The 21,403-nt window shown below is 35.0% G+C and overlaps 1 protein-coding gene across 4 annotated transcripts in view; it reads left to right on the top strand.

Annotated features, from left to right (window-relative positions):
• ARHGAP5 (Rho GTPase activating protein 5) overlaps positions 1-11,038 on the top strand; it is a 49,261-nt gene extending 38,223 nt beyond the window's left edge. For 3 of the 4 annotated variants that reach the window (XM_062494694.1, XM_062494695.1, XM_062494696.1), the window contains 4 exons: positions 2,067-2,144; positions 3,108-3,239; positions 4,899-5,004; positions 8,826-11,038. In XM_062494694.1, coding sequence (XP_062350678.1) covers positions 2,067-2,144; positions 3,108-3,239; positions 4,899-5,004; positions 8,826-9,156 — 647 coding nt within the window. In that variant the 3' untranslated portion in view covers positions 9,157-11,038. Of the gene's footprint in view, positions 1-2,066; positions 2,145-3,107; positions 3,240-4,898; positions 5,005-8,365; positions 8,389-8,825 lie in introns of those variants that run through there. The other variant, XM_062494697.1, reaches the window with a different exon arrangement.
• Positions 11,039-21,403: the final 10,365 nt, after the last annotated feature.

The following is a 21,403-nucleotide window of genomic DNA, read 5'->3' on the forward strand; positions in this document are numbered from 1 at the left end:
GGGGCTTCACCATTTTTGGAAGATGCCTAAATTCAGTAGGCATCTCTTTGTTTAACCTGAAATTTTTCTGAAGTACTGTAAGTTGTCTTTCTTTGTTTCCTAGAATTGTAGTGCAGATACACACTAGAGCATCCATCTCCAGAGCAGCCAATTCAAGGTTTATACACTCCTACTAAACAGTGACTGTGTCAGACTTCTCAGGAACTGCTATTGCAGCACATGCAGTTTCCTCTGTGCAGAAAGATATTGAATAGTAACTGGATAAAACAAAGACTATCCTGGGGCTGTAGGGTCTCCAACGGAGAATTCTCTCATACTAGATAGAGAGGATCTTGATCATAGTTTGTTCTTGTTTCCCAGTGGTCTTTTGTATTTATTTACAGCTTCTGGAAGAGGAATGTAAAGTGTTTCTGCCTGTGATCACACATAACACATTTGTCACATTTTTTTAAGGCGGGTTTGAAACTCCTTTCAAGATGTGGAAGTCACTGAATCACTGAAATCACTTTTTGCCCTGTGCCACCAAATTCTACCTTCTGGTGGTGTTCAAGGATATCTGTGATCAAGGCTTGGGTTTTTTGAAGGGACTGTTCAGATGTATATTTATAAGAGGAAAACTCTTGGCTGTGGAATTGGAAAGCTAAGTGATGGACATGGAAGCTTATTGAAGAAATGCTTAGTAAAATAACCTTGATGCAGCCAGTAAAGAGACATGTTGAGTTATTGAAACATTAAGAAGGAAATAATGAGTTAGAAGAGTCATGTGAAATCGTTAAAAATATCCTAGCTGTATGAACCAGTCATGTGCTTTCTGTACTTTGAACATTGTAATAGGATTCTTAATGTTTCTTGGTAACTTAAAAGACATATTCGGTGGATTGTAGTTGTGCAGAGCAGTTAAGTATTGATCTGATGATCTAAAATGTGTTGTTAATGGGCTATGATGGCAGAAGGCCAAGAGACTTCATAAAACTGTGAAACCTGTGAATTTTTAATAAACCCATGTAGTGTTGGGGAGATCTAGTATATAGATAACTTTTCACCCCCATAAAGGTAACTTGAAGCATTAAGGAACTATAAATTGTTTATATTCCTTAGTAGGTTCTAAATTTAAAAAGAAAAATATCTTGGGTAATGGTGGGATTATCAGGATGGACTCTTTCATTCAGTGAGTAGCTGTGGGCAAAAAGAGCAATGTGGTAGGAAGTGTAATCACTGGAGTGGAGTGTGCAAGTGTGTGTGTGTGTGTGTGTGTGTATAATTAAGGTGAACTGTTCAATATTTATATTGAAAGGCTGATGGAATTCCGACTGAAACGTGGTAAGACAAAGTAATAATGAAAAGCTTGGGGGAACCTCTGCTTCTTAACACCTCTCCCCTTTTCTGCCACCCCTTAAAGAAAGACTTGTAAGTGATGTGATAGTTTACCTTACATAAGAAGTGAGGAGCAATGGATTAAAAGTTTATAAAATATGAATGGTGAAAGGGAGAGCATGTTGGAAGATTAAATTCTTGTCATATACAGGAGTGTGTTATACCATGAAATTAAAATATCAGGATTCAGTTACAAGTACTTGATTTTTTTTCCCCGGCAGAGTATTTTTAGTGTGTTGCTTGCCATAATAAGTTGTTAAGCCTGAACTGTGAAGACAGTTTTTAAAAACATAAATATTGTGGGTACCACAGAATTTAGGTTATTAATTATTAAAAAACCGGTGCAAATAACAACAGTCTGTTAGAGATCAGTAAGAGAATAATTTTGGGGACATTCAACATTGTATTATTTAAACATTTGTATTATTCAGCAAATATCTACATCAGAATCTTGTTTTCCTATAGTGTCATTTTGTCTGATTCATGTTAAATGGAACAGTGGACTCAGTAGACAGCTGACATTTTGTGTTTTGGTAGTCCTGTATTGCTGTAATGTTAATGTGCTAACTTTTTAGGCATTTAAGAAATGCATTCCTACTTTTGATTTTTGAATTAGTAGTTATAACTGGTTCTGCTTTGCTTTATAGTATATAAACTTGCTTTTTAATATTTATTTTTCCTCCTCTTCTAAGGATTATGTACTGAAGGCCTGTACCGTGTTAGCGGGAATAAAACAGATCAAGACAACATTCAAAAACAGTTTGATCAAGGTAATCAGAGATTTTACTATTTAAAGCCAAAACAGAACATGAATTCTCTGTAGGTTTATCACAGTGCAGTATAAAAGGATTGCACTTTCAAACCAGCTTCCATAGCACTGTGTCCTTAATGCTCTGATGGGTTGTATTGGTGTAGTCCAGGTTATTACCAGTGAAGGTCCAGGGACAGGAGGGCAATCTTGTTGCAGCTGGCTTAAGTGCTGTTAAAATATTATTTAGGTGGTATTTGAAGGTTTGAAAGAGTTAAAGTACAGTCTTAGCTGTTCCCTGTGTTAACAGTTCATCAGTCTTAGGCATTAAGGCATTCACTTCTGCTTCTTATGCCCCACAGATTGTAATTCTTGATACTCTAGTGAAAGGTCTCTTGAATAATACACGTTAACAATTAAGTCTTGATAATTTCTAACATAACCTTTGTCATTGTAGAATATGATAAAATGTGATTGGTAGTTTAGACTGTTCACTTTGTGTTTGTTTTAAAATGAAAACTTTTATTAGAAATTCTTGGATGTTAATCACGAAGTTGAGTCTGTGAAAAATAGTAAAATATCTCCTAGATGTTAACATAAATGTGCTATTTTTTAATGCTTTGCTTTGCTGTTTAGCAGGATTTTGGAAAATAGAATTTATAACTCCTTCCTGGGCAATTAATTAATCAGAAGGCAGTTAATCACAAGTACAAGATCATTCAAGTCTTCCTGGAGAATTAGACAGCTGTATTTTTCTGATCTTCTGTTTTGTAATGCTGTTTATATTTGATTTTTTTTTAGGTTGGTGTGATAGCAGTTTGTCAATAGTTTCACCTTTTCCTTCCTTATTTCCTTCCTTATAATAATTTGGCAAAATATTCAGTTTTCAGTGTTTTGAGTAAATTCATGTTTTCATAAAGTACTATAGGGAATGATAACAGTAGGTTTTACTTAACACTGCTGTTTTTAAAATATTGTTTTGCAGATCATAATATCAGTCTAGAATCAATGGGAGTAACAGTGAATGCAGTGGCTGGGGCTCTGAAAGCTTTTTTTGCAGATCTGCCAGATCCGTTAGTTCCTTACTCTCTGCATCAAGAGTTGTTAGAAACATCAAGTAAGAAACAACCTTTTCTCGATTTAATTGTGTTATTTCCATTGCCCTTATTGCTGTTTTTACTTCATTTTAAGTTGAAAGGACTATCTGCACTGAGTATTTTTTAAATTTCGTAGACACACGTACTTGTTAATATTGTTTAAAATTAGAAGAACTATATAATGAGATGAATGTAATACATTTATTTTTCAAAATAATTTGTAGCTTGTTTCTCCTTCTCCTAGAAAATGTAATTGGGAGACATCTACTTTTTTCCATTTTTTGTTAAGTGATAAAAATGACGAAAGCTCTTGGAGCGGCTTTGCAGTTGTTAATGGGAAAAATCCCATGAATTCATGAAGTCTTACATTCAAAGTAGACTTTAAAAATCAGACACATCTGTGGGATATTATGGTAATTCTCTAATTCTCTTAGAATTTTTTTCAAGCTTTTTGAACTCTTATAAGATGCTTATTTTTGTTTGTCATATAAACACTTTTCAGATGTTTTACAGTGTTCCTGTCTTTGAAATTAGTGTCTCATATTGGCAGCAAGCTGTTCCACAAAATGACCACCACACTTTTTTGCAGAATACAACTCTGACATACAGTATTCCAAAGTACTTCTTGTTCAAAACATGGAAGCACTAGTGTAGGCCTAAGGCTTGAGCCTGGACTTGATATATTGTCCATTAGAAGCTTTGTATTTTCTGATGATATCTGTAAATAGCTATTTCTGGTATTTCTGCTGTACTTTTCAGGCATATTGCTTGTAGTTGCTTTGTTTCTATATTTTCTTAAAATTATAACAGTTAATTTCCAGTCAAAATGTGAAATAGCTTAGAATGTAACTAATTACTATTTTAAAATGCCATTCATACTACTTTAAATTTAGGTTTGGGATATCCTGGACTGTATTTAACTTTTTTTTTATGATACTAGGGTAGATGAAAGTTCTTTTTAGCAATGCAGTCAAGTAATAGAGGGGAACTTTACCTTTTTATGATATGAATCATCATTGACTAGAAGCATGTTGTGTAGCATGTATATATCCACAGCATTAGTTGCTGGGTTTTTTAAAATAAAATTGTTACTTTGTTTCATATTCCTTTCCTAAATGTTGGTTATTTCCTGTTTGAAGCATTAATAATGCTTCATTATTCATTATAGGTCCTTTGGGCCTATGAAGAATCTCTGTTCTTCTGTAGGCAGCATATTTAAAATAGCTGCACCAGCTCTATTGGTAACTTTTTATTATCTGAATAACTGTGAAGTTTAAGAATATTTTACGTTCATGTGAACGTCTTTCTGTCGTAACATTTTGCAAGCAGAGGGAACTCGAACAAGAAATGACCTTGTCACATTGTTATTCCACAAGCCAACAGTATGCTAGTCAAGTAATTATTTGCTGAACACAGATAAATAATTCTGCTTAAATTCAGAAAGATATTTCTGTGCTTAGTTAAACTTGAAGTGGGTGTACTTAGTGTGCTTAGAGTAACCAGGACAAACTATAATAAAAAAGTTACTCTATGGAAATAGGAATTTTATTAAATATTTTGTCATTTGATATTTCTCTGTGGGTTTCTTGCCTGTACCATTATACTGGGAAAAAGACTTAGCAACACTTTATTCAGTATGTCTTTCTAGATGTGTCAGAAAATGTCACTTATTTCTACAGAAATTATGGATAAGACAGAACGGCTACACGAGTTAAAAGAGATTGTGAAGAAATTCCACCCAGTGAACTATGATGTCTTCAGATACATAATAACACATCTAAACAGGTTTAGTATTTTTCAATTTTGTTTAAGTTGTTAATAGCTGCAAAAAAGATTGTATTTTTAACAATGAATTATTTACTAGAATTGAAAAAGTGGAAAAAGAAATTAGGCATTGCAGTTGATTGATGAAGCCTTATAGATTTGTTTCTCACGTATTACTGACATATTTATTTGGCATCATGGCTACTATAAAGTTATGAGAATGCTGCACATGACAAAAGCTTAAAGGAATAACTTCACCTAATAACAACTATGCAACTGATTATAATTATTACAGACCCTCCCGTCCAGGAAATAATAGCTATTAAAATTACAGACTAATCTGGGTTTTAAGGAACTTGAGTCATTGGGCCTAAACACCCTTTTCCCCCTCTCCCCCTTTCCCCCTCCTGATAGGGCCCAAACCCTGTGCTAAATAGTAAAATGTTGATCAAAGCTGTAAGTAACAGTAAGTTAGTTACACTTGCTTCTTAAATTTTGCCTCTTGCATAGAAATTAAGTTTTTTATATTTAAAAGTTATTTCCATATTTCGTATAATAGTATTAATAGATGTTTATCACATCATAAGCTGAGCCTTTATGTGTACAATGTTGTCATAAAAAAGAGAGAAAAAGACCAGTTTACTTGTGCTTCTTACTCAGTGAAAATGAAACTATTCTCTGAAATCGACAGAATGAGATTACCTATGTTATTGTTGAGATTATAAAGGATCTTTGGAGATTGTTTTGTTCAACCCCATTGCTTTGACGGAGTCAACTACAACAGATTGCCCAGGATGGTGTCCAGTTAGGTTTTCAGTATCTGCAAGACGTGGGACTCCAATCTCTTAGAACAGCCTGTTTCAGTGCTCAGGAGCCCTCACAGTAAAAAGTGTCCTCTTACGCTAAGAGAATTTCCTGTGGATGTTTGTGCCTGTTGCCTTTTGTCCTGTCACTGAACATCACTCAGAAGAGTATAAATTCATTTTCTTTACACCCTCCTATCAGATATTTAAAACCAGTAAGACTTGCCCTGAGCTTTTCCAGGCTAAACAATCTTAACATTCTCAGCTTTTCCTCATCTGAGGAATCTTTGACCTTTTAATGATCATGGTCCCTTCATAGGGCCCACTCCAGTGTGTTCATATGTCTGTTGTGCTGGAAAGTCCAGAGCTGGATCCCAGACTCCAGATGTGGTCTTGACAGTGCTGAGTAGAAGGGAAAGACCAGCTCCCTAGAGCTGCTGGCAGCACTCCTAATGCAGCCTAGGGTGCTGTTGGCCACCTTTGCCCCAGGGTCACCTGGCTGACTCCTGCTCACTTTGTTGTCCATCAGGACTTTCTTGTCTCTCTCTGTGCAGTGTTACTTTCAAAAGCCACAGCATTTTGTGTATAGACACATACATAAGCTTTTCATTATTTATTAATACTATTATTGGTTATAAGCTTTTCATTATTCATATATTTAATTGTTCTGGACTACTGTCCATGTGTTTGTGTTTCTGCAGGTATTTATAGTGATCCAGCTGAGCTTATTAGTAGTACAGGGGTAGAAATAGGAACCTTGAGCTTTCCTACTTAGTCAACAGAGAGAATGTAGGTACTCTCTATTTGCACTTTTCACATAATGTGGAAGATTTTGGAATATAGATGCCTATTTTTGCACTTCTCTCCATCACATATGCAACTTACTTAACCTTTATAAAGTTGTCCATTTTCCTTTACAGGGAAATGGATCCATTTTTCCATTGTACTCATGTCCAATACAAATTCAGCCCTGAAATTGATAAAAACATATCAGTGAACAAAAAAAAAAATAAAAAATGCCCATATTACAGAACTTCAAGATGTGCTTGCAAGTATCTAAATTAAAACTAGCATCTCAGACTTGACACAGTTATTAGTTTTGTGAAATGTTAATTCTTAATCAACCTGATAGACATTTTTGTGGAAGAATGGCAGTCTTGGAACTTTCAAAAGTCTTTATCTGCTCACCTAGGTTCTAATTCCTGCATATATACAGACAAATGAAACATATTAGTCATGGAGTTTACTGGAGAACAGAAGTGATATACATTGGCCTTTGCTTTCTGGTCTGGTCCTCTCTCTATTAATGATGAGTGATTTGCATTACAGGTTGCTGGTAACAAAATGATCTTTTCTAAAAGAAAGACTAATTTTTTGTCTCATTTGCAGTGTCAGGTAGTTGCGTTCCATTCAACAAGAAATCTGCATGCATGTAAGCAATTACATATATAGAAAGAAATGGATGCAGCTGTTTACAGGATCTTAAAGGCAACTTGTAGTTAAATTCTTGACAGTCTATATTTATTTTTAAGAGAATACTTCGTGGTAAATTGCTGCTGGTATATAATTAAAATGGAAATGTTGTTTGCCAAATGAATAGTTCATTTAATGAGGTAAAGCGGTCTTCTACATGATCAAAGAGCTCTCATCACAAGCTAGATGCTTTGTTATTACATCCTACATCATTACAGTAAAATATGTGCTATTGTTGTATAGTTAGTAATGATTGGTGATTGATAGTATTTTGGTGAGTCCACAAGACCTGGTCGTTCAAACAAAAAATACAAGGATTATCCACATCGTATGAGACCAGAAACCATGAGAATTTAATAAAGGGTCCCTCTGCTTCATTTATTTACTCTGAAGTCTTCTTCATTCATTTAGTTTATGATTGTGAGCATACAGCATGCTGATAATAATGCTAAGCAAAATGTAACATACATTTATTCTTTCATGTGTAAATAAATTTAAAATGTAATATTTTTAGCAAAGAGATAATGAATTTTACTGCCACTTAGAAATAGTAGCCAAATGTCCTTCAGAGCAAACTTAATCAAAACAGATAGAAAGGCAGTATTTGTATACCTTCATGCTGTTTTTTATGCTTTATCATTACCATTGTACATGCATTGTAAATGAGTGGAAATACTTTCTTATAGTGTTTATTCTAGTGTTTACTATGGCTTTCACAGCTCTTGAATCTATGGACTACAGCCAGCTGTCAGAAATTCTTGTGGGCTGCTCTTGTTAATCATTAAAATTGTAACTGACAAGTTTCTGAAGTTTTATTTTCTGTCTATTTCTACAGAAATTGTAGCTCTGCTACCTTTGTGATATCTGCTGTAATATAGGACCATGTTCTCAGCAGAATGCATATCTTAGATGTTTGCCAGATGTATTAACACATGCTTTTTTATGTATCTCAGTAATTACTGCTAGATAAAACTGTTATTTTATGTGTATATAATTTGATTTTATGTGTAAATTATTGATATAATTGGTTACATGTGTATATAAATTGTGGTGTCAGTTTAGAATGCAGAATATTTTAGTAAACAAAATTCCCTGTTTCTTTCTAGCCTACTGCTGTGAAAAGCATTTTGTTTTTTCTGAATTGGTGTTTACTTCTGGATGATAAATTTGGTAACAAGATGGTTTGTTATTCTTTGGAGATTTGTTTTGTTTATTTGTTTGGTAATAGTATTGCAGTAATGAATTTAGGTGAAGAACCTGTTCCAGTTTGTTTATTATTGTCAGTTAAAGTGCTGGTGCAATGTTGAATTTCTTTCTTGATTACAAACTTGATCAGATTTATATTAGTTAACTATCCAAATCTAGAGCCAACATGGTTTCTAAATTTTCTACTGCATAAGCACATAAAATATTAAAGGACAATTGTTTTAATGGATCGGTGGAGGAATGGAGCAAAAATCTTGAGATTGTTTTGTAATAATGCTTACAGTTAGAACAGTATGATAATATTTCTGGTTGATTACATACTGGTTTTAATTCACTCTGTGTGTATCATTCTCATTTCAGGGTTAGTCAGCAATATAAGACCAACTTTATGACTGCTGATAACTTATCGATTTGTTTCTGGCCTACTTTGATGAGACCTGATTTTGAAAACAGAGAGTTTCTTTCTACCACCAAAATCCACCAATCAGTTATAGAGACCTTCATTCAACAATGTCAATTTTTCTTTTACAATGGAGAGATTGTAGAAGCACCCAACCCAGTGGCTTGTCAGCCACCGCCTTCCAACCCAGTGCAGATGGTGGAGCCCATGGTACCTCTGCAGCTGCCGCCCCCGCTGCAGCCTCAGCTGATACAGGCACAGTTACCAGCAGACCCTCTTGGTATCATATAGACAGAAGATGATTGCAGGCAGCCTGGTGCTGGACAGTAGAGACAAGCTGTAGACATGCATGTTTCAGGATACAGTAATGTACTTCATATTTATGAAAAATAATTCCCATCCAGCTGATTGGACATCTTTTTGTTATATCCCGTACTGTGTTCCTCATTTGTACACGCTGCAGATAAAAACTATGTGATAAGCATGACTGGAGAGGTTTAATTTTTAAAAGCAAAAATAGCTATAAAGTACAAAGCTGCTGCTGCATGATACCTTATTGCAATCACTATATCATTCCTGTGACAGTTTGTCACAATATATTGTGAATAAAATTTTTCTATAGAAATTAAATGATTTAAAAAAATTACATTTATGAAACATTCAGTGCTTACAGCCTGCTTTATGGCTGGTTTTTGTTATTTAACATGCTATTTTTGGCAATTTTATTCACATTCAAGCATTCTGTGTAAACAACTAAAGCCGAGCTATAGTTTATTTTGTAATCTCCTGGCTACTTATGTGACTTTATGCTTAGGGTGGTTTATGGAAGAATGCAAAATGCACTGTTGAGAATTTTACGATCCCTCACCATCCATCTTTACTTATAAGTAAACCTGTGGACAGTTCAAGGGTGGGTGAACTTGCTTATTATTTCTTACAGCACAATACCAAGGACATGCTTGTTGTTAAAAGTGAGTTTCAAATATTGTACAAAATTTTGATGTTGCCTACTTATTTCTTTATGTTCCATTACTGAACTAAACATTTTGTAAAACTGTTAATTCTGTAAACAGCTGCATGTTTAAAAGATCATTGATGGTCTTGTAAACTTAATCTAATATATTTTAGATATTTTAATTTTTCCCACTTGGGAATACATGTAGTGTTTAGGACATAGTTCATGACATTTTCATATAAGGTTATATAACTTTTCATACATAAACATGACTTTTGTTGTAGTAAAATTCTCTAAACCAAACAATGTTATAATCTAGGACTTCAATTAATCTATTCTTTAAATCTATTTTTATGTGACCCTCTAAATATATACAAAAATGCATTGCTAATACATGGCAATAAATACTTTGGGTACTGACAATTAACCTCTTTGGAGTGTGTATATATAAAATCATATAAACTTGTATTCTTATTTTTTTTCCTGTGGTATGTTGTACTAAAATTGCAAATGACTCTTTTTTTTTCACCGTAATTTTAAATTATCTTTTTTTTTTTCCATTTCTTTTACTTTTGTATTGGTACCAATTTTGCTGTAAAAGAATGCTGCTTAATTTAAACAAATCTTTTGGTTAAATATTTTGATAGTGGTAAAAAAATTAGAAGGTTACAAATTGTAGCAAAGGGGAGACCATAGATAAACACTACCTGTGAGATTTTTCATAGCAGCTTTTTTTCTTTCATGCTCAAAATGTACCTTTTTAGGTCTGCAAAAAAGAAAGTTTTGGCTCATTCAGCTGCTAGAATGTTTTGTGTAGTTAAAAAAAAGAAAGCTTTATGATGGTCACTGTTGTAATCTTCACTTATAACAAGATTTAAGATCGTCTTGTATGTATTATAGTAGATAGATGATTTTGAGAATTAAGGCTTTTATTAAGAGATTGATTTGCTCCATTTTCCCAAAATAAAAATTGCCTTTTCCACTTATGTCCTAGGTATTGTACTTCTAATGACTTGGGATTATCATTCTAGATCACTAAAATACCATAAACCTGGCTGCTGTTTAAAGAACATGTATATTATAAATTATCTTGATATTGTGTTATATTCTTGCAAGTAATTATCTTTTTTAAGAAAGCAAAAAAGAAAAGTCAACCCTATTCCTACTGCAAAGCACACAGGAAGTAATAGTACAATAAAGTCTGTCCTGTAAATTGTAGTATTCCTAACTTGTTCTACTTTACCTGTTGTCTATATAGCTTTTATTTATAGTTTTCAGTCTAATCTTGGCATGTTTAGTGAAGAAAATGAAACTTCAAGAGTTTTATAAACTATTTCTAGGTTGCTAAAGAATTTATTTTTTTACTGTATATGGCATAGACAAAACATCACCTGTACAGGAAACAAGTCTATTTCTAATAGAAGTAAGCTTAAAAATAAATGCCAGTCATATCCATATTTAAAAATTCCGTCTATAAAATACCCCAGTCTTTATAATGTGAATTATATTTTAAACTTTCTAAACATTCCAAGTTTTTTGCCATAATATTGAACTAATCTTGGAATAATTTTTAGAATCATTTACATTCCATTTCATGATGAACTGTCATGTTTTGATCAGCAGTATTTGCAGTACCATTTGTTTGTGTATGACGTTGTGGCTAATTGGCTAAATCACCATTATTTTCAAGAAGAATCTTAACACTCCATTCAGCCAAATATGAAAGGGTTATTACATTTACTGGATAAGCATAGAGAAATAAGAAAGCATGGCATGTGGCACCTGGTTGTCACATGGAAGAGTCCCTGCATACTGTTTGCATTATGGAAGTGTTGTATGCAGGAATGTGGATGTGTGTGTACATGTAATATATACACTTTGAGGTTTTTTATCTGTGTGTTTTATCTGTGTTATGCAGACATGCATGCACATGCACCCACATAGTAAAGTTTTTAAATATACTAGGAAATTAAACTGTGGTTATTAAAGATTTTTAATAGAGTTTTCTCTATTATTATTTTTATTAGTGCCATAAAATGAGGAAACGTTATTATATCCAAATTCCTCATACTTTGGCTCATGTAGACCCTTCTAGTTTTAATGAAAATTCAAACAATAATAATTATATTTTTTAACGTGAGCATATTTACCATAATATCTATCTTGATAAAGATACAAATGTATATTACTTTGAGCCATCTCAGTGACACTTTATGAAGTAGTTTCTTTTTTTATGTTATAATAGTTTAGACATACTGCAGTGTATTATCTTACGCTGTTTTAGCAATTCTGAAATCCCAGACCTGAGTTATAAAAAGTGCCATTTTAAGTAATGCTTAACAGATTATGTCAAAAATCCTTACCCTTCATGATCTTGTGGAATTTAAACTCACATAGTGTAAATAGTTCGCAGATGTCAACTCAAGTGAAAAGAAACTTTGTTCTTGATTTGTGTTTTCTCCTTTATTTGAATCCTGGTTGCTAGGAAATTGTAGGTATGTTTATTTTTAGTTGCTGGAGTTTAGCTTCCCATATTTATGATAAACATAGAAAAACTATCAATTGGAGATGAAAAAACAGGCCATAGCTTATGTGCTGCTTTCTTTTTTTTTTTTTTTTTCAGTAATTCCGATGCTGTTTGTCAACTGCAAAAATTGCACACATTTAAAAAAAATTTCAAGTAAGATTTTTGTTCTTTGTTTATAATGTAATCTTTTATGGCTACATCAGGAGCATACTGCAGTGAATTAATTATCAGTGAAGCTTATTCTGTATAAAAGATGCAATGAATAAAATACTAAGATGCTTACTGTGTATAATGTTCAGTTTAGTTACCTACTAAATTTTTAAAGGCAAAAGTACCCTATCTTTCACAGCCACAGAAATGAAATTTAACAGTAAATCCTGCTAAAGTAAGAGTGCAGTGTGTGTTTAAGTTTTTCTTGAGTGTGGGTCTCTTAAGTTTATTTTTCCTGTGGAATTTTTGAACCTGAAGTAAAAACTGGGGTCTTTTAACGTCATCTTTAAGTCATCAGAGTTGTGCATTATTGGTCATAATTCTGCTAATGATATGGGATAAACACAGATTTGATAGTAGCGCTGGTTTTAGTTCTCATGTTTGCAGTGTCTGTGCTTAGTTTTTTCAGAACATATTGAGTCATATGGCTGATGCAGAAATAACTGCAAAACCTTCCTGATGGTCTTCAAATCTGAGCACTGTTCAGGTTTTGTTACATATATACACGTATAAATATTTCTGTATATACATAGTGACACATGCAGATACTGGAGGACTTTCATATCAAATGGGTTTCATCTTACATGTAATTTATTCAGTGTGCAAATCTCAGTTACTGAGATTGCTTTATCAAAAACCAAAAAAACAACTAATGAATCTGACTGAAATATAAAGCACTGTTCAGACTCAGGTTTCTCATGAGTAACTGTCCCAGAGAACCAAAGTTTAACATCAGTGATCACTTGTGTCAGATGCGGTCCTTCAACTAATTCACGGTTCCCATGGAATCAGAAAGGGATGAAGTTAATCTGTCATTACTGAGCTGAACGCTTCCTGCCTTTCCTTACCGATGATTTCTTTCCCAAGTGTGTACCTTGTGTATCTTATGGCTGCTTCCCATATGTTTCTCATCTTCCTTATAGAATACAATGCTTGTGTGTTTAGAGCTGAAATTTTGTTGCTGAACTGAGTGTCACTGATGCCCAGCTGACAGCATAGTGCTTTTATATTGTGGAAAAGGGTTTAGTATACTTGATTAATAATAATTTGACCATTACTGAATTCTGTTTTGTGTGATTTAGAAAATGAAATTGTTTCCCTAGATGCCTGCAGGGAAGCAGCTGTGTTTTTTTTTCAGTTTTACAGTGTGATAATAATAGAAGACTGTTGCTTCTGTTTAGAAGCTGTTTGAGAAAGGATGGAAAGGAAATCCTGTAGTGAGTCTAGCTAGCAACTGCATGTCAGTGCTTTAGCAAGGCACTTTGCTAATGTGGCTGACCAATTTCTGCAGTGTAGCTGTAGCTTATATTTTCCCCAAAATTATGGTATCAAATCTATCTGTTCTTGCAGATCTTTCTGCTTCATGACTCAAGAAATGAAGGGAGGGCAAAGTGGCTGTTCTCATCAACTCCTACAGTTCTCAGCTTGGTCACTGGTGAGAATTGTCAGGGGCTCCTAAATTGCTTTTGCAGTGTTCTACTGAAGTAGAAAACAAATGGAGTAGTAAAGTTTTGCGTTAACTGACACTGAGTGCAATCAATTGATGACACAGGTAGAAAAAGCCCAAGTTGCACTATCAAAGTGCAGGTGTTAATGGTCTCTGCTAGAAGGCTCCCCTCTCAGTACTCGACGGTGTGACCCGAGTTTCGGCAGAAACAACCCTTGGTCACATGTATCCTGGGCAAGCTGGGAATGAAGAAGAGATCAAGAAACCTCCAAAACAACTTAGAACAGCTGTCTCTGAAAATATTTAGATGAAAATGCTAAACATAGAGTGTAGTGAATAAATATGGGGAATGAAACGTCCATGGTTAATTATTGAAATATATATTGAAATACGTATGTATATACGCACGCTTGTTTTAACTCAGTAGAGGAAGTGGATATTGATGCAGGGGTTTTTAACTTGGTAAAGGCAGTCAGCCTGCTACAGGTAAATATTGGTTAAACTCAGATGTAACACTTTGAATGTCAACAGTTGTATCTAATTTTGGTACTGTATTGGTGAATTGTCTAGCTCTAACATCAGTTTAATGTTGCTATCCTGTTATCTTGTCATCACACAAATAAGCCTGATTTTATGTCCTTTATATAACTTACGAGTTTGAAAGCTTCTTTCCACTGATAACTGTTTTCTTTATTCTTCTTGACTTACAGCCAAAACTTGAAATTTATAACATGAATTTATAAACATTTCATATAACATGAAATTTATAACATATACTACTTGTCTACTATAAAACAGATCAGGTCCCACGTAAGCTTTGTAAAAATATGACATTACTCTTTTTGTCTCCTTTTGTCTGCACTTTTATGTGTGCACTGCAGTTTTGGGGATCCACTTGTTTGTGTCTGGAGATTTCTTATTGCTAGCAGGTGGATATCAGAGTGATCCCTTTCTATATCCTAACCCGCATTTGTGAAAAGACCAGTAAGGAAACCAAAAATGGTGAAGGATAAATACGAGCTCTCAGTACATCAACAAGGTGAAGATGCTCATCTCAACTGGGCTTCCTTTCTGTGCTAGAAGTTTGTGTGGTAGGGTGCTTTTAAGCCTTCCACTGATCGTGTTAAAGGGAGGAGGAGATAGAGAAACTCTTTTCTATATATCCTTGTGTTTAACCTCAAGGGTCAGTGATTGTTACAGAGTTTGGGGGCACAAAGTTATCTATGTTCAGTGTGGAGTTTTGGCCCCACAGAATTATGGGGTGTGTGGTCTTCAACTGAACTTGGCACACCAAAGCAGTGGGAATATACGTACAAGCCTTAAATTGTTCATCAGTGTCCCTGCTCCTGAAGCATTCTGCCCTGAGAGTCTTGTCAGTTTTTACTTTAAAATAATTTTGAGTGTTTTTACCACCACGATCTGCAGGTCCAAGTGTTCTTTAGAGGATACAAAGATTCTCTGACCTGAAATACTTCTGAGGAAGTAGTCTTGGGATTGTGCATGGTACTATCAAGTATTTTGTTTTCCTCTCTTCTTTTCAAAGAAAGTAGTTTCTGAGAAAAATCAGAGGGCTGAACTATTATTTGTTGGAGGTGTGTTTTTGTAGCATGTTAGTGACACCATGAGGTAAATGCCCAGGTCATTCAATGAAGGCATTGAAGATGTGACTCCTGCTGGAATAATTTCAAAGACTGTCTGTGGCAGAGTAAGTGAATTGTAGAATAAATTTGTTTGCTTTCTTTTCTGTTCTTCAGGAGGAGTGTAAACTGTTGTGCATGTAATGCGATGGTCAAAGCTGAGCTTTGACCCTACTGAGAAATGAGCAAAGAATTTGACACCGAACACACTAAAAGGCAATGCAGGACATCTATGTCCTGGTGTAGTATTTAGAGTATTGGGATGCTTCTGTTTCTCTCCAAGACCATGTGCTTTTCATGAAGGGAAGGGTTGCTTAGCTCCCTTTGGATTTTGACTGTTGCCCCATATCCATTATTTTACTTCAAACATTTGCTGTAATAAATGTGTTTTTTTAGGTATTGATCTGTAAATGGATTGAATCTGATTTCCTGAAATGCTATCCTTTCCCACCCTACATTTTTCTTTATTTTCATTTTTTCCCTACACACCTCCTGCTCATCCCCAAAACAGCAGAACTGCTCAGCTAGAGTTCTGTCAATACGAAGAAAGAATTTGTCTGCAGGCTGCAGGGCTTATTATTTGGGAGTGCTTGGTTTTAGATCTTGGTTCTCTTCCTTTGCACTATAAGAATCTGTTGACTTTTGGGCTTGCTACAAACCCTGTTTTTTTCTCCTCCGTAAATTTGGTGAGGGTGAGTGGGCCAAAGTGAATGCCTACAGGTATTTCTTTGGTTTTGTGCATTAATTTATGGGACACATGCCCAGAGCCCTAGGATGGCAAATTTTTGTCTGAAATGTAAAGAAAATAGCTTAAAACTCCTGAGTCTCCTTCCTTCTGATGTAGTCCTTAAGGAAGCCTACAGCTACTCCTGCAGTGAATAGTCAAAAGGAGTATGTTCCTGAACTCATCTGCTGATAAATATCTCTATATTCAGAATTGTCTTGCAAAAAAAAAAAAAAATGTAAGCAACTTCCTTCTTGCAGACATTGCATATCCAGTTGAAGTGAAAGACTACTAGAAAGTCTGCTAAATATGAGGAAATAGGATGTGCAAATAGCTTAGCTCATCAGAAGGAAACCAAGATAGAGTAGGGACTTTAAGAGCTGAGAAGTTTTAAACTGACTGGAAGGAAATGTTTATGGTGGGTTTTCTATCCATTCTGGGGTTTTCAGTGGCTTCTGTCTGTGTTTATAACATGAGAACATGTTCTGTCACATTCCCTTCCCAGCACTGCAATGCTCTTAAGTTTAACATTCTAGCTGTGTGCTTTGTGAGGAGGTGCTGAAGACAGTTTGCATCAGCCTTTTCCCTTTCAATGTTTGACCCACGAGCTTTAAAAGGTTTCATTTGGGATAGGGGACTTTCCCACCTTGACAGAATTCTCAGAAATACAGATTGTTGGCCAAACCCACAATCCCAACAGTTTCTATGGGGTTTTTTTGGTGTTTTATTTGTTTGTTTGCTTGACTGGTTGTCCTTTAAAAAAAGTGAGTTGGAAGTAATTTTTTTTTTTAAATTTTCTATTAGAAGAAAGGATTCAAATTAGCTAAGTAACCTGGAAATGCAAGTGGAGTATTCAAATTAAAGGCAATAATCTCTGGTTCATTTTTCTAGTGACCTCATAATTTTCTAACTAGCAACTAGATTATTTTTAAGGCTTTAATTTTGCTTTATTTGCAGGGAATTAATGCAATTTTTAAACTGCAGTTGCATGTAGTAGTTTCTGTGTTGAAGTAGCTGCATACAGGAGGCCCCAGGTTATTCATTATTCTGATGGTGAGTGAAAGAGATCCAGATTTCTTCCTGAGAATGTAAAAAGGAGACAGCTGGCATTCTTTATTATTAAAGAACAACTAGGGTGACCTTTTTTTGCCTGGATTGGTGGAAGTTTGCTTTCAACTGCAGCTGGCAATAGTGCAACTGCAGTATCTGGAGCACCCATGTACAAAGGAAAGAGCACCCTTCTGTGAATGTAACTTCCAGAGAGAGTTTAGGTAGAGCAGATGAAGGCATGTCTTAATTTTTCCTTCCTGGAAATTTAACTGCAAGAATGACTATCTTACTAGTTTTATATGTTTTATAGTCTCAGAGAGTTTATATGCTTCATAGTTTCAGGACATAATCTAGCTGAATATGAATGCCAGATGCATATTTTCCAACCTGTCCCTCAAAATTACTTGGCAGACCTGTGTTCCTGCCTTCATTATGTTTTAATTTCTGACTGTACCCAGTTTCTTTCTCAGAAGAGATGATGTCTACACATTCTCAAAATCTTACTAACACAATGACAATATTAGTTCAGATTAAAATGTTTAGTGAGTTTCGTCAGAAAACAGTCTTTGGTTAGAGTTAACCTGATGAAGGTAGAACAAGTCATATGCTATTGTTAAAATGCTGGTCTTCACCTTAAAGAGGAAGGGGAAGCTAAGTGGGAATGGAAATGTTGGGTTTCTGCTTTGGTGTAGGTTCAGTTAGTGAAGAGGGAATGAAAGTTTTTGTTCACTTGTGAAGTCCTTGGCAGACGGCTCCGACGTGATCGGTGGAAGTCTCACATACATGCATGTGTGCACGGAGAGTTAGGAAAAGGGCTCTGACACTGCTGTTTGCTCATTAATCTAGGAACTCTGTGTCCCCAAATGTCTCAGATTTAGCTATGTATAGCACAACGTGTTGAGTTTTCCAGCTTGTCTTGGAAACTAAAATTCAAATTTTATATAAGTGCATAAATTTTTAGTCTCTCTGCTTCCTGAACAGCATCCATGCTTTATCAATATATTTGGTATTTAAGAAGCAGAGAAGAAAATAAAGGTGAATGAATTTCAGAAAGATCTGGGAGTTCCTCTATTGGGAATTTGCTCCTGTTCTCTGTTGCTGGAAGAGATCCAGCTGCGTTGATCCTGCAGGCACTCTGAGTAGCTGAGTATTTTGTTTCTAGGCAGAGCACAGTCTCAAAGGTTGGCATTTCATATGCAGTTGTGTCCTTGAAACCTTTGGTAAATGGCTATATACTGTTGTCTTTAAATATTGCAGAGGAAAAGTTCTCTCCCTCGGACTTTGAAAATAGAATTTAGAAAACTCCTCTTGTTTCATACAGCAACATAAATCTTTGCCCTTATCCTCAAGAGTCTTAAAGAAACACACTTCTGTTCCTCAACTGCAAACTTCCCCTCATCATTCTGATTATAATTGATGTAGGAGATAAAACTAATTGTGTAAATGGAAGAAAGAAGTTCACATATGTGCACAACATCTTCATGTGCACATACTGAGCAGGAAATAATTCAAGTCCTTTTCCCTTTTGACTCTAAAAAATAGTTGTTTTTAAAGATGTGTGTAAAAATGCATGGGCACAAGTATGGTGGTCTTCTCACATGTAGGGTTCAGATCTCACCCTTTGGCTTATTGGAAGAACTTCAAATGGTTTTTTTTTAGTGATTTATTGCTAAAATTCTCGGGACCTCCCTACTTCCCCAAATGAAACTGGTAGCAAAGAGCGAAGAGTGACCTTGCCTGACCCACTGTTACACTCTCTGTTGCCTTGCTCATTTATTACAGCCAGCTGTTTTCTCTTGTATTATGCTTAAATCACAACTTTCTGGAAGAAGGAACTTGTCATGCTGTGGGGTATTTGGCACTTTCTTAGGACCACACCTGTACAGTTAAAAAAAATGTAAATGTACAGTAGCTGGGATTATGCTGAGTTTTGTAAATCGTACTGGCAAAAGTTAATTGGATACAATACCAATAGGATGGTAATAACTTTGTGTGTATTTTTAGAAAGAATAAGGATACAAGAGAAACTGCATTTAGAATTGAGAGACTTTAGAATGATTTTATCTTCAGATTTTTTTCCCCCTGACTTACTTTTTTTTCACGTTTCCCCTTGCTAAGTGGTAGACCTCTGTGGCCATTTGGTTGTTTCTACTAACAGAATTCTGGAAGTTGTGGCGACTACACAGATTGTTTAAGAAATGTGTGGTTAGGGGCATGGAGGTGGAGTTATATAATGTTTAAATAATAATAATAATAATAATAATAATAATAATAATAACAATTTTTAAAAGGCTATAAAATAGGTATCCAAATATGGAAATGGATAAGAACTAGAGTTAAGGCAAAGGTCTTCAAAGGGGGAAGAATGTAGTTGTTAATAAAGGTGAAGATGCAAAAAGAAGCTGCAGGAAACGGGGGAATTGTTGCGCATGTTAACACAAGAGTTCTAGCTGTACGCTATACAAGTGGATTTTTTAAAACTATTTCTATGAATTTGACTTGTTTAATCAATACATTATGGTCATTAGTCCCTATTAATCAGTACTAATCAATACAGTATGCAAATTAGGTTTTTAAATTTACACTAGTATTGAGATGAAACAATTCTTGACACACCAGAGATTTTATAAAATAAGTATTGTCACTGAAAATACAAATGTAGGTTGTAATCATTCTTACTGTTTGGAAATTCATCTGTGTTTTTCTTCTAAACCTGTAATATAGATCCCACGGTTTAGTGGATCAGTAGCCTTATGGGCAGAAAGATTCTCCAGGTAGCCAAGCTAAATCTTCTTTACCTCAAGATAAATGGAATTCTTCTAGTTCTATTGCAAGTGGACGTGGCGGATATTTATTACTGTCACCTTTATGGTGATCTTTAGATGCTGGAAGACTTCTGTGGCCCATTTGTCTCTCACTGTTTTTCATTACTCCCTTACTTTGTCCAAGTAACACAATCTCTTAAGCTTTTTTGTTTTGTTTTAAAATGTAGTATTTTTTGGCCTTTCTTTTAAGTATATTAGTGGTCCAAACTGGGCACAGTCCTTGCTAATGTACAATAAGCCCTGATTTTGTTACCAGTGTGTCTTTTTAAAATAGTACCATTCATTCCAGGAGACGGGTTTGTTCCTCTATTGTACAGTTTTGTGGGTGTTTCTGTCCTCTTGAGAGGCTCAGATGGTGTGAACCACTGAGTTACAGGCACCTCCTCTGCAGGCATGTGAGTGACAGGAGATGTGGGGTGAGGCATTTTGCCTTTTGAAAAAGCAGAGAGGCAGGTGATTTTCTTATTAATTGCCCCTGAAACACTAACTATTAAATCATGCTGCAACTCTGTGATCTAATGCTGTCATTGAGCATGATAGAGAAAACACAAAAGACACTGTAAACCTGGGTGAGAGCAAAGGCAGCCTTTTTAAACAGCCTTTTTACTGAAATGAGTGATGAGAATAGATGTGCTTCTTAAAGCGTGTATACTTAATGCAAATGCCATTATCATGGCTGCCTTGCTTAGCAATATAAAAATTGTTCTGTGAGGATTTAAGAATTAATGTTTGTACTTTATTAGATGCTTCTAACATTCAGGAGAGAAATATAGTTGGGTGACGTTAGATGTCTTCACACCTGAATTACTTCAGTATACCCAAAATGTTTAAATGCTTCCCATTTATTAGAGTACCTAATCAACATTTTATAACTCCTGTTTCTAAAATTCAAAAAATTTCTTGCAGTGTTTTCAGTTTTGTCTGCAAAGATACATGCGGTGTTTTACAAACAATGCAAATATATTTGGCAGTGAATCCTGTAATAAATATCTCATTCAGTACATGCTAATTTAAGACTCAATGTCATGTTTCCATAAGGTTTATTGACTATTAAGTTTATGGCTCACTTCATCTGTTCCAGGGCTAGGTAAAAGCAGCAGTCCCCCCACCCCCAAATCCACAAACTTTATTTTGTGCAATAAATACCACTGTTTGAAGGTTCC

This window comes from Cinclus cinclus, chromosome 6 (assembly GCF_963662255.1).
Source record: "Cinclus cinclus chromosome 6, bCinCin1.1, whole genome shotgun sequence".
NCBI lineage: Eukaryota > Metazoa > Chordata > Aves > Passeriformes > Cinclidae > Cinclus > Cinclus cinclus.